A 19,331-nucleotide genomic window follows, 5' to 3' on the forward strand; every position below is an offset into this window, starting at 1 on the left:
CCAAACATTAGGCAGATCTCAAGGAATCCTGGTGAACAGAGGAAGGAAGGATTGTAGGAGCCAGAGAGGTCAACTAACCTGGAGTCTACAGAGGACTAGACAGGGCTCTCTGAGATATGTGACAGATAAATAGCTCGGTCTTCTTGTGGGACTCCTAGCAGTGGGAGCGGGAGATGTACCTGACACTTTTGCTAGCTATTGGGATCCTATCCTCATACTCAGTTGCCTTGCCCAGTCTTAATACAAGGCGAGGTGCTTAGTCTTACTGTGACTTCATATGCCATGCTTTGTTGATATCCATGAGAGGCTTGCCCTTTTCTGAAGTGTAGCAGAGGAGAGGTGGACTTGGGGGGAAGAACAGAGTAGAGCTTTGGGAGAGGGACTGAAAGGAGAGGAGTACCATGATATAAAATAAATAAATGTAAAATAGAAATAAAAAAGTAACAAGCAAGAAAGAATTACACACCTATACCTGATCTAATCGATATTTTGATTTTGTGTTTTTATCCAGTGAGAAAACAATACACGTTTCCTCATTGTATTTGTATGTAATTGTAAAAGACAGTCATCATTTTTTTTGTTGACAAATACTAATTGTTGTAAAATTGATCATGTTTGCAAAGATTTGAATCTGGTCCAGCAAAATGTTTTCTATTTGTGGAGCTCAATGGCAAACTGCCAAACAATTACTCTAAATGCAAGCACCATAAAGCATATTGCCAAGGACACGAGTAGCCTTGATCCCATAAAAGAAACAATTAGTGTCTGGAAGTGAAAGTAATAGAGATGAAGTGACAATTGTTTAAAAAGGCAGAACATTAGTATAATGACTTGAATGCAAGTTCACAGATAATGCTGATCATTTAATTTGTGGGCATTTTCTCATGTATAAGGAATTATTTCACATAAAATATGAATAACTATATTTATTCTTGTCTCTGTTTTTCTGATACAGTATAAGAATCTGACAATATTCCACTCGCTGTCTTTCAGACTTTCTGCTCAGTAGCTAGCTTGATTTCTATCCACATTATTCTGATTTGTAGAAAATATTTTCTTTTCATGAAAGCCGATTTATACAAACTTGTCTAATGTATACAAAAATCATAGCATATATTGAAGACAAAGCATTTTGAAAACAAAATGATATACAGTGATTTTGAACTTTGAATCTCTTCTTTGACCACACTAACTGTAGCAACTCTATCTTCATGTGAAGGGAATTAGTAAGGAGGGTATTCAGGAAAATCACAAGACCTAAACCAAAGGATTTAAAGAGAGTTCGGTGTTAAAGACAAGGAGTCAAGTAATGGATTCATCTGTGTCTTTCCTGCCCTCCTCCTTTGTGCTTCTAAACCGTTGGGTAGGAATTGTCACTGCAGGACATAAGCACAGACAGCAACAGAAGACTGTAAGAAATGAAGCGTCTCCTCTGTCACTCTTTACCTTAAAACTCTTCATTGCGGCCTTCTCGTGCCTTCAGTATCAGGTATAACTCACAGTGGCAGTGTGCCAGTGATGGAAGGCTCCCTCGAGGGAGAGAGGCACCCTGTCTTTTCCCTTTCATTGACGCGTCAGTCTTCGAAAATCACATGATTAATCTTTTGTTTATTATCTATATCACTTTCTTGTCCATTAAATATGAGCTATGTGAGAACAAAATTGGTGTCTTTTCACTGATATGTCTATAGTGCTTAAAACAATACCTGGAGAATGTGTTCAGAAAGTAGTTCTCAACTGAATGAAGATCCTCCAATTAGTGTATTCTTGTAATTGATGTTGATTAAAACTGTCTATCAGTGCACAAAGGAGCACAGTCAGTGCTTTCTTACTGGTATTTTGTTTCCTTATTTTGTGTTAACCAAGATCCCAAACTTCTCAATCTTCAAGTTATTATGGAAGCAATCCTACCAATTTCCATGTATTCACCAAAAAAGATATATTGAAATGCCCCGATTAATATGTTTCAACATGTTTTTCAAGGTTTGACTACTGTAATTTCTCTCTTTTAGGTGATCTGACTGGCTAATAAAGACAACAATTTGCCTTTTTTTTTGCTATTAAATTCATTAATCATTTCTACTCTTTATAAAAGCCCTCCTCTATCCTATTTCTCTAATGCCCACTTTTTCTATAAGCGTATGTCTCACTCCATGTGGCATGTGACATATCAGTGTCAAACTCTATTGCATCCAGATAGTATCCTTTTCGAAATATATTTGAAGACAGAAACATATTTGAAGATCATAGTTAAGGGTAAAATTAGGACTCCATAAACTCTTTATGATGTTTTTGTGTTATGTGATACTAATCTGAGGAAATGCAGACCTTCCCCAGATACAAACTCAGCTTCTCATCTTATATATTTCCTAAGCAAAATTTCTTCCTCTGCAAAATGGAGCTGGACCTGCTTACTACAATGTATGGATGAGATATAAAGAAGATAAAATATAAAGTCCCTAAGCTTATATAAATAGAAGTTTCTAAATTGAGGAAGAACAGGTCAATTTACCAATGTAGTAAGAGTAAATAAAAACTGAAGTCCATTGAATATATTTCATCATACACAAGAATAAGATCACATGACTTTTTTCTCTAACAAGTTCTAATAAATATAGTGTATATTCATGCCCAAAATTAAACAAATAAAATAAATTTGTTCAAAATCATCAAGAGTAGTCAAAGAGTTCTACAGTATTTGAGGATAGATATAAATAGCACAATGTAGCTCTCCTAATAATGTCACCATAATTTCGAAGATAATTCCAAAATATTATTTTCTTCAGACACTATAATGTATCATAGAAAATTATGACTTATTAATTGGCCATCAGCTAATCCTCAGGGGAAAAAAAACTTACTCTAACCTAACAATAATTTCAGTAGGAACATCTTCAAACTTTTCTGTTGAAAGTAAGTAGAAAAATTACAAAACTCATGATCAGACCCTCAGGTATGAGTTGATATTGTGGAACTTTTATTCTGATAACATAAAATGTATTCATGAATGATGTACATTATCTACTTCAATAATATATTTAGACTTATTATGAAGAAGTCAGGGGTTTTATAATAGAGTTATTTAGGTTACTTATATATACATTAATATATGAATGAATTGATATGCTGTTATAGACAGGTCAGATTTATTTTCTCATAAAAGACAATGATTTAGAATTCATGTGAACTTCAATATATGTGTTTCTAATTTTTATTGTCATACAAATTATCAGATTATATACAAAGCTTTAAAACATTAATTTCACAAAATAGTACTAAGAATACAAATAGAATTACATGTTAATATTTTTATCGAAATTTTAGATGCATCTTATATGAGCAAAATGAGCAATTGATTGCACACTAGAAAACTGTCACTGTGTAAAGTTCATTTTCTTAAACTATATTTTACTGATAGTTATTATGTGTGTGTGTTTGTGTGTATGTGTGACATATATTTAGGGATGTAAACATGTGGAGATCAGATGACGAATTGTGGAGTCAGATCCCTCCTTCCACCTTCATATAGTTAAGGAGATTTAGCTTATGTGCCTTACCTGCTCAGTCACCTTGCTGGGCCTGGATAAAGATTTTAAAAATGAAGCTCATGCAGGTAGGGGAGAAACCGGGAGTTAACATGTAAAGCATGCAAATAGATCCATATATATCCTAATGCAAGAAACTCAATTCCAAATGGATCAAAGACCTCAATATAAATCAGGTCACACTGAACCCATTATAGAAGAGAAAGTAGAAACTAGCCTTCAATGTGTGGGCCCTGGAGATGACTTTCTAAATATAACACCAGTAGCATAGTCAAGGAGAGCAACAATAAACAAATGGGACCTTATGAAACTAAGAGGCTTCTGTAAGCACACAGTCAATCAGACAAAACGGCAGCCTACTGAATGGAAAAAGATCTTCACAAACCCCACATCAGACAGAGGCCTGATCTGTAAAATAAATAAACAACTCAAGAAACTAAACATCAAAATACAAAATAATCCAATTTAAAAATGGGGTACAGATCTAAACAGACAATTCTCAACAGAGGAATCTCAAATGGCCAAAAGTCACTTAAAGACTTGCTCAACATCCTTAGTCATCAGAGAAATCCAAATCAAAATGACTCTGTGATACCATCTTATACATGTCAGAATGGCTAAGATCAAAATCATCAATTTAGATTATGCTGGAGAGGATGCAGTGTAAGGGGAAAAATCCTCCATTGCTTCCTGAAATACAAACTTGTACAACCACTTGGAAACAAAGTGCAGTCCACAGTCCTAGAGAATCTAGGTAACAAGGAGACCCCTAAGAGAAACAAACATAGATCTTCTTGAGAAGGGAAAATAGACAAGACCTCCCGAGAAAACTGGGAGTATAGGGATGAGGGAAGAAAGGAATGAGGAAGAGGATGGGGAGAGCAGAAAGGGATAGGGAAGAAGAACCTAAGGGAGTGAGATGGTTGAGATGAAGTACAGAAAGGGTGAGCAAGGAAAGCAATATCTTGACTGAGAGGAGCCATTATGGGGCTAAGCAAGAAACGTGGCACTATGGAAATTCAGAGGAATCCAGAAATATGACCCCAACTAACAATCTAAGCAATGGTGGAGAGGGTGCCTGAACTGGCCTTGCCCTAATGTCCAATTGATGTCTACCTTAATTGTCACCATAGAACCTTCGTCCAGCAACTGATGGAAGCAGATGCAGAGATCCACAGTGGAGCACTGGACTGAGCTCCCAAGTCAAGTAGAAGAGAGGGAGGAGTGAGACTATGAAGAAAGGGTGAAGACCATGATGGGGATAACCACTGACACCACTTACCAGAGATAATGGGAGCTCAGGGACTCTGGCCTGACAGCAGGGGAACCAGCATAGGACCAAACCAAGCTCTCTAAATGTGGGTGACAGCTGTATGGCTGAGATCGTCATTGGAACCACTGGCAGTGGGACCAGGTTCTATCACTAGAGCTTGAACTGGCTTTTCGGAGCCCATTCTGTTTGCAGAGATACCTTGATCAGCCTAGATATAGTGGGGGAGGGCCTTGGTCCTGCCTCAAAGCGATGTGCTAGAATTGTTGACTCCCCACAGAAAGCCCTACCCCTCTTTGAGGAGTGGGTGAGGGGGAAGGTAGAGAAAATAGGAGGATGGGAAGGAGTGGGAACTGAGAATGGTTTGTCAACAAAAAAAGATTGTTTTCTTAATTAATTAATTACTTAAATTTAGAAACAGTAAAAAAAATTTAAAGTAAAACCTTTGCATATAATAACTTTGACTAGACCCCTTGGCTATAATTTTAAGTCATTTCGATATACAAAAACCTGAAGACTTTATTTTTATATACATTTATATGTCTAAAACTACAGTAGGTTTAAAAATTAATGTTTCAATAGTGAATATCATGTAAGGGATATATCAGATTACTTTTCATAAGACTTAACATTTAAACCTTGACACATTATCTTACCTTTCATCGTTTCTGATTTTTGTACTTTATTGATTTCATGTAAGGACAGACTAAGATTCCTAGTGAGTTCAAGATCACTTGGGCATCTGGAGAGCACTAACATGGACCAATGTCATAAGAAAGAAGGAAGGAGGGAAGGAATTTCCCTGTCATCAGGCACACAGGATCTTCCTTGGTCTTTCCTTGTTCAGTCTTGGGCTGTTCTGCTCCTCTTTCGTTTTTTTAGATCCTAAAGACTGACCAATGGATAAGTCTCTAGTACGGGTATGATGTTGCTGGAAAGTAAAATTGGGGTAATTCAATGGAGTGATTCCTCCAAAGGCATAAAAAAGATTATTTTTATGGTAATTTGTTCCTCACTTTGATAATGTATTTATACCTTAAAAGCCTAAAAAATTTATCTACATGCAGACTGTCTATACAATAGTAAAATAATAAATATATTGAAACCTATTTTTAATTTTCATTCAATTTAAATAAGTACTTAGTTTTACAGAATGAAATTGACATTTTATGTTGTTTATGTTATATAAACAGTAAAGAAAAATGGAAGAGCTAGAGGCCTCATACATACATACATGTCTGTGCTACCAGGAGAAATGGGATGTCTTTAACAGGAGATGATGCTCAACTCAGAATGAACTGATATGGCACCTTTGCTCTTTAATATCCCTGAAACTACAACAGAGTCACTGTTTTGTATCCATAAATGCTGATGACCTTTCTAAATATTTATATTTTAGAACAATGATTGCCTATTACATAATTGAGACTTAATAATCTTAATACATATTTGGCTAGGTACAAAGACAGTGGTCACTGCAGAGGAGAGCACAATTAGTAATTCAATAATTAGAACCGGCTGCAACCCCAACTATGCAAAGAATTACATTGAAAACCTCGAGTTGCAGTTCCTTCATCTATATCTATAAAAACCTGCTCGCAAGTTTAAAGGAATGAATGCATTTTTGTAATTTAGCTATGTAAGTCTAAAAAATTTGTTTCCATTCTTTTGCCTGCTTATGGTCCATAACAGCCTGGGGACTTTTTTTTTAATAGTCCATAAAATACATGGGAAATTTTGAAAAGTAAAGTCATTTGTATAGGGACTGCTAACAAATGACCATTAGTAAGCATTCTGATTCTGACAGGAACTTTTGCAGTCAGATTCAGAAATAATAAACTGAGCAAGTTCATGCTTATTTTTATTTATTTTCAAAGATAAATTGTATAATATATTATGCCCAATACAAAGCCTTTTAGTTAAGGAAAGCTATTGTATTTTGTATCCTCTGAGCAGTAGCTCTATCGGCCAGGTTAAAGAAAGTATGGAAAGTAAGGAGAAGTAAAAAATAAACCTTAGAATGTTGCTAAGTCAAAAGTAGCCTCAAGATTCATGTGGAAATATATTTATAAGACCTGTAAACATAACCTTAAATTTTTGTATTATTATAATGTTCTGCCATTTAACCCACATCTGCTTTGAACAGGATGTTACAATACAGAAAGTATAAATTCTAGACAAATCATTAGCAATTTGAAGCGGGCATTATGTACATGGTCAAACACATGTACATACACATGCATGTAAACACAAGTACTGGTGGAGTCAGGAAATTTTATATATATATATATATATATATATATATATATATATATATTCAAAATATTTCTGCTTGGAGATGAAGTATTAACTTACCCACACAAGGATATACTTAGTGATTATAAATTTCATCTGCTCTACAGAACTCTAGAGTCAGTGATAGACTGAAGGACAGTGTACCTTTTTAGCCAGCTGAGACTGACCCATTCAGTGTCACCGAATCTTTGGACCTGGCAACATCAGTTCCTGGTAAAGGTGATGCCTTTCACAGATTATCCAGTTAACTAGTTAATGGGGTCATTCTTCTCTGACATTAAATTAAACCACTGCAAACTGTATACCTATTTATTAGCCCAGACGTCAAGAAAAACATCTAAAATTATTGAGGACACATAATGTGGAAAACGGAGAACAATGATAAAAAACATACCTGTTTAAAGTAAAATTGTAATCTTAGAGACTCCAGTATTTCATTAAACTAAAATCTGGGAAAAACTAAATGACTAAAACCTACAGTGCTATGAATGGACATATTGCAATCACATAACTTCCTTATCAAATGTATTGCTGAATAACCCACTATTCCCAGAAAAGAATTAAGAAGAAACCACAGAGAATTGGCAACTTTCAGAATTACTCTGTCTGAAAGTAAAGGGTAGGATTTGAAATATTCTTCTACAGCCGGGCGGTGGTGGCGCACGCCTTTAATCCCAGCACTCGGGAGGCAGAGGCAGGCAGATCTCTGTGAGTTCAAGACCAGCCTGGTCTACTAGTGCTAGTTCCAGGACAGGCTCCAAAACCACAGAGAAACCCTGTCTCGAAAAACCAATATATATATTCTTATATATATATTCTTATATATATTCTTATATATATATTCTTATATATATATATTCTTCTACAATTTGATTCAATAAAAATCATTCATAAATCATGTTTTGCACACTGGATATGCTGCTAGGGATAGAACATGAGTCAACCACGCATGAGACCCTGTCTGAGCACCTTGACTAAACAAGAGGAAAAAATAAAGAAAATATTTTGTTCCGTGTTGTATTAATATTACAAAACATGACTGTAACTTTATTTCCACCAAACACAGTAATTATTCTGTCTTGCTAAAGAATGTAGCACTTTTTTCTGTTGTGCCTGGATATGATTTTTCTGTTGGTTACTTTAAATACCTAAGTTGTGTCAATATCTTTTAAAACTATAAATCGTAATCTCCAAGATCAGATGCAGCAGTATGCTCTCACTGTCAGCTTCTTCCCTGAGCAACGCTACGTAACCAAATGGCACTGTAATCAGCAAAGACATTTTCTGAAGTCCTTGAATGGGAGTCCGGTGTTTCCATCCTAGGCTACAGTAAATGAGTAAGTTTCATAGTGGTTCAAGTATGTGAAATAAGTCAGAATTCCACTGTAGTGTTGAGATTCTGTTGCTGTTAGAGGGCAAATGTATGTCTGTGTCTTTCACCATTTAACAATTTACAAATATCAATTTGAGAGTAAACTATTTTGATTTAATTACTGCTATAATAACTTCAAAAAGAATAAGATTCAAGTTCTTCACTTGAACACAAAACATTTTTTTTTCTTATAGTATTAGAATTTTGTGTGTACTTGCAGTCTGAACGTCACTCACAACAAACACTGAACATGCACAGGAGCATGGAGGGAGAGAGTATCAAACCTTCTGACGATAGACGTGTTGAACGCACATTTGGTCTTTGTAAGCAAATAGTGCAGAATATTACACCAAATCATTAATTTTTTGCATAACTTCCATTTGGTCTTTAAACACTGAGATGTATGATTAACCCTTCAAAACAAATCACAGATAGGAACATGTTAATTAAGGATGCAGAAGAGAACCTGGACAGATTTGAACTCTGTCTGAAAAAAAAAAATGTTTGTTTCTTTAAGCACAGAGGTAACATAGTTGCAAAGATGAATAATATATTTTCTTAACTTTATTTTTTTTTATTGAGAAAAGGAGAAAAAAACAAGTTTCCACCTCCTCCCAGCCTCCCATTTCCCTCCCCCTCCTCCCACCCTTCTCTCCCTCCTTCCACCCTTCTCCCCCTCCCCCCCCACTCCTCTCCCCCTCCCTCTCCAGTCCAAAGAGCAGTCAGGGTTCCCTGCCCTGTGGTAAGTCCTAGGTCCTCCCCCCTCCGTCCATTTCTAGGAAGGTGAACATCCAAACTGGCTAGGCTCCCACAAAGCCAGCACATTAAGTAGGTTCAAAACCCCGTGCCATTGTCCTTGGCTTCTCATCAGCCCTCATTGTTCGCCATGCTCAGAGAGTCCAGTTTTATCCCATGCTTTTTCAGTCACAGTACAGCTGGCCTTGGTACTACGCTGCGGTAAAAAACAAGGACTTCTCAAATTTTGCATGCAAATGGATGGAAATAGAAAACACTATCCTGAGTGAGGTAACCCAGAACCAAAAAGATGAATATGGGATGTACTCACTCATAATTGGTTTCTAGCCATAAACAAGGGTCACGGAGTCTACAATCGGTGATCCCAAAGAAGCTAAGTAAGAAGGTGAACCAAAGGAAAAACATATAGTTGTCCTCTTGGTTATGGGAAGTAGACAAAATTGCCAGGGAGAAAATAGAGATCTTGGGGGTGGGGTGGGATGGTGGTAAGGGGAGATGGGGAGAGAAAAGGGAGAAGGGGAGAATGGGGGGAACTTGGGGAAAAAGGAGGATTGGGATAAAGGAATGTTGGATAGGGGAGCACGGAAGCACAATTCTTAGTTAAGGGAACCACCTTAGGGTAGGCAAGAGACTTGAACCTAGAGTGGCTCCCAGATGCCCAAGCCGAGGTCCCCAGTTAGTTCCTTGGGCAGCTGAGGATAGGGAACCTGAAATGACCCTATCCTATAGCAATACTGACAAATATCTTGCATATCATCATAGAACCCTCATCTGGTGATGGATGGAGATAGAGACAGGGACCCACACTGGAGCACTGGACTGAGCTCCCAAGATCCCAATGAGGAGCAGAAGGAGGGAGAACATGAGCAAAGAAGTCGGGACCACAAGGGGTGCACCCACCCACTGAGACCGTGGAGCTGAATAATATATTTTCTATGAATAAAGGATGATCCCGAATTTCCTGAGAAACCGCCACACTGCTTTCCAAAGTGGTTGCACGAGTTTGCATTCCCACCAGCAATGGATGAGTGTACCCCTTACTCCACAACCTCTCCAGCAAAGACTATCTTTGGTGTTTTTGATTTTAGCCATTCTGACTGGTGTAAGATGATATGAATAAAGGAATTATATAAATTTAAAATTTACTCCTCTAGTCATACATATAAATAGAAAGCAAGGTTGTAGAGCTAGTGTTTTTTATCTAAAGAGCATCTTTTTGCTATAATTCATTTTAAAAATGACCTAAACTTCAATTTCCCAAAAGATTAATATCCCCATCCTATACACACACACACACATATATATATTAACTATGTATGTAGATAGATATAGATATTAACTATATATTTAGATAGATATATTAACTATGTGTGTATACATATTAACTATGTATGCATATATAGAGATATATTAACTAGGTGTGTATACATTAACTACATATGTATATATATATTAACTGTGTATGTAAAGATAGATAGATAGATAGATAGATAGATAGATAGATAGATAGATAGATTAACCTACAAGTGGCTGATTCTGAAAGTCATTTTTTTCCACAGAAGCATAATCTGAGGTTTCCAGGTTAAGGTCAAATGCTTATTGAATGTGACTAATTTAGAAACTATTTATATTCCTTTGGGTGGTGGCAAAAGGAATGATAATTAGGGGCAAGTATTTCGCCATTAACCCTAGGCACAGAGCTAGGCCACATTCAAGAGTGTAAACTGGAATTTATCACCACAGTCATTGAGATTACATTTGGGAATATCTCCAAATGTCAGCAACTTGGTTTGGTGAGTTGTGTGTGAGTTAATATGCTTCTATTTTCAGCTATGAAAATAGTATTATAATCTCATTTTTACATCTTAATAAAGCAAAGGCAAGATACAGTTTCACGAAGTTCAAACAGTAACTAATTAGAGAGGAAGCCAGAAGTTGATTCCTATTGTCCCTTACTGTCTTTAGAAGCCAAATACACAGGACTGCTTCAGACCTAACCTTTTGCCACAATTATCCATGTAAATCTGCCTTGTAACAAACAGCATTCTGGATTCTAAAATTATCCATTTACATTATCTTATTCAAACTCAGAGATCTCTGTGTAACTGATCTTGGCGAGTATATTAGAACCTTTCTTAAACATGTCTGTCATTAAGGGAGGGAGAAGATGGGTTTGTGCGGGTGTGAGTGGGTGGTTGGGTGGCTGGGTGTGGGTGTATGTTTACATACACTGCAGGCAACCCGACTACAGTGAGGTGTCAAATTGTAGCATATCGGTTCAAGTCCAACAAGACACTGGACAGTGTCAAACCACCTGAAGTTTGCTCTGAAGTCTTTCTGCCAATATTAGTCTTATTGGTGGTTGGGGTAAAATATAGGAACAGATTGAAAAGAAAGTGAAAAATTACCTTCTTATTCCTCATTATGTGCCACCATATGATGGGGTAGCTGGGGCTCTCTCTAACGTTACAGGTTGACGATGGGCTCCAGGAGAGAAGATGGACCCAGATACTCAGAAGAGGTACTTGAAATATAGTTGCAGCAGGGATTCCTTCTAGTAAAGGGTTAAATAACACTGAAGGATGACCTCCTTCTCCTTCCTTCTTGCAGAAAAAAAAATCACACTCATCTAATAGTAGTCTAGGCTTATAAGGGCACAGCCTTCTACAACACCAGGAAGCCATGGAGTTTTGGTGGCTGTCCAAGGACAGTCAGCAGATTGGCCTCTCACTGTCAAGCAGCTGGCAGCGCTCTCTGCACCCTCTTGAGGGGCCTGTGCAGCTGTGGTTTATGTTCCCATGTAGCCTTGCCAGAGGTCCCTCCCCTTAAACAGGTCCAGCTTCCACAATTAGTGTGTATTCCAAATGAGTTAGGTATGGAACCCATTAGGTCCCAGAGGCCTCGTGGAGCTATTTACACTGCTTTGGACTCTTTCCAGGATCGCAGACTACGTGGGATGTGTAAATTAAGGAAGTCTCACAGAGCAATGGCTGTGACTGGAACATACACCATGGCTTTAGCTCATGCCCATTTTTCTATTGCTTTTCTTGGCTTCATTTTCACAATTTTATTGTTCTGAAAGACAAACGTTCTGTATTTTTAAAACCACACTTTAGAAAGAATTGCTTTCTTTTCCTTTCCTCCATGTGCCTAGTTCTATTCCTCAAGCATGAAAAAAAGGGGAAGACTAATGATTCTTTTCTTGGCATTAAGGCCACTTGGGACTTTTATTTGCATTCACCTGGCCAAGTCGTAAATGCCATTCATCACCTATAAAAATGGTTTCTTTAGTTAGAATAATAAATTGATTTCAGTTAATAAAAGAAAAAGCCAGGTGAGTTCATCTTGTGTATAGTGGGGAACACGCATGCACAAGGTGTGTGGGGGAAGATCAAGTTACAGGAAGGCCTTCCTCTAATCTTGAAGCCTAAAAATCCCAAGTCAGAAATATTTATTTGTTAATCTGTGGCTTCAACTCTATACTCACAGAATATGATATTGACTTTGCTGGTTTTCCTCTCCCACATTCCTCTCTGCCCATGAGCTATTTTCTCTCAGAGTCTCTCCATATCTTCATAGCCCCAAGTTTTTGTCTCATTTATCAGTTTGTTACTGCTGCTTAGTAACATCGAGCCTAACACACTGGTCCTGAGTGTACAGTAACTTAATTCTTTGGGAATCTGGACAAGGAAATCCTTGATGTCAAGAAGAGCAATGGCAGTCAAGGCTCAGGAAGTTAGTTATCAGACGAAGACTTGACGATGATTTTGATGGTGACAATTCTAGAGCTGTGGATGCTTAACTTGAATGTATTCAGCATTCATTTGGAACGGTTAAGGATGCAATATCATTTGGTTTTCATACCAAACATCATGATATCCCTACTAGACTAACATGATCTCTTAAAAGAAAGGACATCTCCAACCACACAACTATCACATACTTTTTTTTTCTCTAATTAAAATGTGTGTTTGTTCAATGCCTCAAATGCTTCTTTTACTCTTTTAAGAATGGTCTTCCAGGGCTGGAGAGATGGCTAAATGACTCAGAAAATGTGTTGCCGAATCCGATGACCTGAGTCCAGTGCCTGGAACCCACCTGGAGGATGGAGAGAACTGACTCCTACAAGTAATTCTTTGACTTTCACATGGATGCTCTGACATTTGGCAGCCCCCACCCCAAAATGGTTTGAACAAAAAAGGAATAGACCTTCAATTTTCATCTATTAAATGATAGAATTTTAGCAGTTACTACTAATTTTTGTCCTGCTTTAAGTCACTCAAAAATATAAGATCAAACACATCTCAAGAAAATTGACACTTTAAGTTTTCTTATGGAATAAAATCTTACAAGAGGCAAAGGAATGCTCTCCACCTGAACATCTAGGAGCCGTGAAATTAAAAGGCTGCAATTTGGGGCAGCCTGAGCCTTAGTGTGTGTTTTACAGATTTCAAAAGCTGAAGCTAGTCTTGGCCTGTTTAAAGCAGTTAACTAGGACTTTTAATAATTTACTAGTAAATTCCAAAAAACTAGAAAGAATATCAAAATCATCTATATAATATTCATTATATATATGCATATATATGTATATATAAAGTGGAAGTGTCAAGACTACTCCCCAATAGACCATTGCTACTTATAATAAACCAAGGAGAAAATCAATCCTACTTGCCCAAGTCTACATGTCTAGTCTATGGGAGATCTGGAACTTACCTTAAATATGCTTAATTTTCAATCTTTCAGTTACTGTACTGGATCTGAATTCTCTTTTTAGCTTATTTAGATCTTCAGATTGAATATGACTTGCATCAATGACATTTCTCACCAAAACATTTGCTTAGTTCATTAACTAGCATCTTCTGCATTGCTGCCTGTGTGACAACACCTAATAAATACCCCATGATGTGTGTCCTTCACTTACATTAGATACTCTCGGTCACGTGCGGTCACATGTCTTTGGTGACTCTGATATTCTTTCTTTTTATATATTTCAAATCACATGGAGTAACAAGCCTCAAATGAAAGTAGACAAGCCACACCAGAGAAGGCATTTACAAACTCCAACCTGAGAAATGTTGCCACAAAGAGAGCCTCCCACCTGTGTGGGTGATGGGCATCACAGAACCTGTCTTGCTGCATGTGTGCCTGCAGTTTGTGCTATACTTATTAGAAAACATCACTCCTGTGTTGGTGATGGGCATCACAGAACCTGCATTGCTGCATGTGTGCCTGCAGTTCGTGCTATACTTATTAGAAAACATCACTCCTGTGTTGGTGATGGGCATAACAGAACCTGCATTGCTGCATGTGTGCCTACAGTTTCTTCTGTACCTATTAGAAGGGATTATTGACGCTTTCAGAAAATACAATCTCAGGGAAACCAATAGCAAATTAACTCTGGTATGAAAAGAAATTGAAATTAGTTGTTGCTCTGTGCACTAGGATAGCCTAATTTTCATTTGACTCTGAGTTATTTCACACACTATTCTTAATCTACATAAGAATCACAAATTCATGTATATTTCTATTCAATTTTTGTCTCATAAAAGAAATGTCCTCTAAATCAAACCGTGTAGAGAGAATAAAATGCTTTGTAAAATTCCTTTCCAATCTTACAACTATTTTGGGTGTAGGGAGGGTATTTTGGAGCTATAATCTTTTATCAAATGTGTACAAGTTTATTTTAACCATGGGTACATTTTATAAAATAATACTAATGGGGCAGCCCTTTTCTTTCTTAACCAAATTCATCCCAATTAAATTCAACTGCACTATTCATTTAGAAATTTGATAATGTTTTTTTGAGTGAGTTCTAGGAATATTTGAAAGCCCATCGCATATAAATTATATCATGGAAAAGCTGTATAAATATTCTATTATGGCACATGCTGTTCTGAGGATCTGTCAGGATTTCCTTTATACACTCCATCTTGAGTGGTATATAAATCAGATGTAAAAATTCATGTTGGACTGAAACTCAGCACAGAAAGCCTCCTCCAGAGGCGAATGCTTTTTTTCAAAATGTGGTTTGAATTATGCTGGTCATTTTTAAGTTATAGAAGTACAGAAAATGTATTTGTGGTTTTGAAGGAAAGAGGTTTTTCCATTTTCATAACTCATTAGGAAACTTTACAGGCCTTTAGACCATTTTGTGGTTTAGTTTTTCTCAGTCTTTTTTCTCCAAAGCAATATTAAAAGCTGAGTGGTGTCTGCTATGAGCTGATGATTACCATTCTGAATAGAAAGGTGTGTGGGGATATATACATAAATATATCCCAAAGATACCATGGCTAGACTGCATGGTTGGGCATAGGTCTGTCAGCTGCCCTTTGTTTACTCTTGGTATCACATGAAGACCTGAACTCAGTTCAGAATGTACTGCTTGACATTGTGAAGTTGCATTTCCAACTCACAAAGAAAAAAAACCGAGTTAAGTACTGCTTCCTTTTGCCAAGTGTTCTTACCTTCCTTAAATTCTGTTAGCTCTAACAGACTCAGCCAATGACTGGCTGCATATTTAAAAGTATTCAATAATTTAAAAATGCGTACGTTTTTGTGCAGAGGTAGTACTAATTCACTGAATGACATTTTGTGTGTAGATAATGTGGCTGACTATTATTACAAACAACCAGGTTTTTATTTTAGCATATGTAGAAGTTATGATTATATTATCTCTTTCAATAATATAAATTAAAAACTAAGGAAGTCTCATTTGGAGTGAGAAAGTCGGCAAAGTTCACACAGCAGAGTAAGATTCTTTCAAGTTACTTGAACATAAAATTAAAGCTCCATTCTTTCATATATTTGAATTGCCTTAACCTATATTGCTTAATTCACTAATCCAGTAGATCAACAATTTTAGTAGATACTACTTAATGTTTTATTCATTAAAACACAAAATTGTTAACATCTTCTCGAAGTAACTTTTTAAAAGTTTCTGTTTAGTACTTGGGGTCTGAGTTCCCTCTTCGTCATGTTAAACTATTCCTGGTGAAGTCACTGAATTATTTGTTTGGGGAATAGTTATGATGAATCACCTGGAGAATAATCAAACATTTGCCTGTTTCTAGCAGAGCAGCAGGGATTTTTCCTTTGGGATACAGTGAGGAACAGACAGTGGTCTCCCTGCTCCTGAATGTTTTATCTGCTAATCTAGTGTCATGGAAATTAGCCAGCGCTATATACTACAGAGTGAGCTGAAGGCTACTTCTATTTTTCAACATTAACAGAGAAGCAGGGTTACTAATGAGGGGTCATATCCCTAAACTCAAATCAGTAGAGCTGAATATCCTTATTTCTATCTGGGTCATTTTTTTATTCTGCTCCACTTACTTTACAAAATTGCTCTAAATTTGTGTTCCATAATGTTACACTTGGTATAATTTTAAAATGTTATATGCAATTTATGTATCACTACAATTATCTTTTTGTTAGTTTATTATTAAATTTATTTCTCTTATGATTTAACCTATTATACATTTCCAAAACATCTTTTTATAACCCACTCAGTCATTAAAATCATCATTTTAGCTTTGGAAGGAAAATCTACACATTTTATTTTTTGAGCACCAGGTACATACTGAAATATAATTTTATGTTAGTCAAATATGTTTCAAAGTGAATGATGGGCATTTAAGAATCATTGGAAATAAATATACTCTAAATAAAATAATTTCATAAACAAATCCTCTATAGTTCAAGATTTGAGATCAAGCAAATAGTTTACACATCAACCAACCCACTTATTTTCCTTAATTTAGAATACTACATTACTAGTATTTAAACAACATTGACTTGCTAAATCTAACATTAATTTTTATGAGCAAGAGATTTTTGTTTGTTATTTTTATGTAACATGCACAATCATAACATTTTAGAAACTTTCAAGAATGTAAAACATCTCCTCACCTTGATTTTACCTTTAAGCAACCTTTTATTTGTCTACTCGAAGCTTCTTCCAATGGTTTTACGGGCTCCGGCTCTTTCCTTTTCTTTTGACAAACCAGTACATAATTGGTGCCATTATTATTTGACCAAAAGGTACCAACAGAAGTTTCATAGCGTATACAAAACTCAACTTTACTGCCATCTTTTTGATACGGAGGAACCAATGAAATTTTAAAAGAAAACTGGTCAGTTTCACCATCACATGAATTAGGAACATATTCTGCTAAAATGTCATAATGCGACTGCCAGTCATCCAAGGACATGCGCACATATACTAACTTCTGAAAAGAAATGTTCAGAACTCGAATAATGCCCTTCACACTTGTCGACCCGGGAAGGTATTCAGTAGACTCCAGCACTGCTTTCTGGACTTGAAGCTGTTCCATAAGCTCTTCTTTAGATGAGGGCAGTTCAAACAGTGGAGACAAAACATATTCTTCTGTGTGGAAGATGTTCCTACTTAAGTCAAAATCGGTTGAACTTGGTAAATCCCAGCAATCAAATTCTTTAACGGACACAAGACTGAATCCAAGACTGTCAGCAAAGGAAACCCTCCTGGACGCTGAAGTTGGGGTGTCCAGGTATGTGTCTTCAGAAGATCCCGACCCTCGTCTGCTTGGCTGAGGGGAGTAGCTAGGCTTGAAGGTCGCTTTAACTTCTTCATCTTCACACACAGAATCTGACAGATTAGGAACTTCTAAAAACTTATCTTTGCGAATCTGACAAGGTTCTTCAGTGGGCTCCATTGGGCTGTCTGATATCAATAAGAGAAAACTGTACAGCTAGTTGAGGCTGATATTTGAGATACTCAGGCTTAAAATAAGTGTAAGATTACAGTTGACATTGCAAAAGAAGTCAGCTCTATAAATAGGTCCAATGGCTTGTAAACTATGCTAGCCTGCCTCCAAGGCCTTTTATATGATAGCGTCCATGCTGCTCTGGCTGGTGTCCTCCAGATTTAACTCTTGATGTTACAAGTCGTATTTGTTTAATGAGCACAGTTCCACAGACATAAAAATAATTTTTGTCACTAAAAGTATTAAAAATAAAGGCAAAAATGCTTCTTTAATTAGTTTCTATGAAATTTTAAATGTATAAGAGAAATAAAAGCAGTGAAATAATGAATATGTACTGTGAAGTCAAGCCACTCTTGAAGCAGAAAATATTAGACAGGGAATATATAAATATTTGTAACTTGGAGAGATCTATAACTTGCTAAAACTGATAACTAGAATATTCTGAGACTTACAGTGTCAAATATTGACTGTCAAGGGGTCAAAGGCAGGTGCAAAAGAAATAAGTAAAAAAAAAGCTAGAAAAAATTAAAATACTCATATGCCTTGTCACAAAAAAAATCCACCAGCAAGAAATCTTATTAATACGATGGAAACATGTGCACAAGTCAATGTCACTGTGTGCTCATAACCTAAAAGTTTATTTTTAAAAATCTCCAAATAATATTGCAAGGCTGTCATGCAGGAAAAAAATAAATAATGCTGTAAAGATAGAATCCTTACAGTCAAAACAAAAATTAAACAGCTAAGTATAAAAAGAAAAAGGAAAATAGATGTGCACAGGTGTCTGTATAATTAATTCCTGAAAAGTTTCAAAAGAAATTTTAGTGGTTTTAGCAATAGTGATGGAGACTGAAGTCATTTTTGAAATGTTGAACATGACATTTTAAAAATATCTGTAATTTCAACTCAACTGAAATATAAAATATAAAGTAAAAGAGGAAACTCATATTTTCAAAGTCAAAAGGTGCAAATGGCATCCTGTTTTTCAAATGACAACTTCATAAATATTGCAATTTACTGTACAACTTTAATTGCACCAATTCTGTAACTGAAAATTTACTCTCCAAAGTTGGAAATGGATGACACCTAGGAAAATAATAACACGAAACTATTTGGGCTATTCCTCATCTACATAGCTAGGGTGATTATGGGCCATATGAATCTTTTCAGACTGGCAAACAGATGTTACTGCAAATCAGGGGATTAGGAATAGCTATTTTTCAAGGTACATAAAGTACATCATTAGGTAGTGAAAGGAACTGGCAACAAGATTTTATAAATGGAAAGCACCAAACAAGCATGAAAATAATTGAGTATGGGAAGTAGCCATGTAATTTTATTCTAATGTA

General features: G+C 36.3%; 1 protein-coding gene across 1 annotated transcript in view; it reads right to left on the reverse strand.

Annotated features, from left to right (window-relative positions):
- Positions 1–17,931, reverse strand: part of Ppp1r3a (protein phosphatase 1 regulatory subunit 3A) — a 42,491-nt gene extending 24,560 nt beyond the window's left edge. Inside the window, exon 1 of the mRNA XM_041675602.1 lies at positions 17,147–17,931. Coding sequence (XP_041531536.1) covers positions 17,147–17,931 — 785 coding nt within the window. The remainder of the gene's footprint in view (positions 1–17,146) is intronic.
- Between the last annotated feature and the right edge of the window lie 1,400 nt (positions 17,932–19,331).

Source organism: Microtus oregoni, unplaced genomic scaffold (assembly GCF_018167655.1).
Source record: "Microtus oregoni isolate MIOR12 unplaced genomic scaffold, Mior012 000026F_ref0000081, whole genome shotgun sequence".
NCBI classification, from domain to species: domain Eukaryota; kingdom Metazoa; phylum Chordata; class Mammalia; order Rodentia; family Cricetidae; genus Microtus; species Microtus oregoni.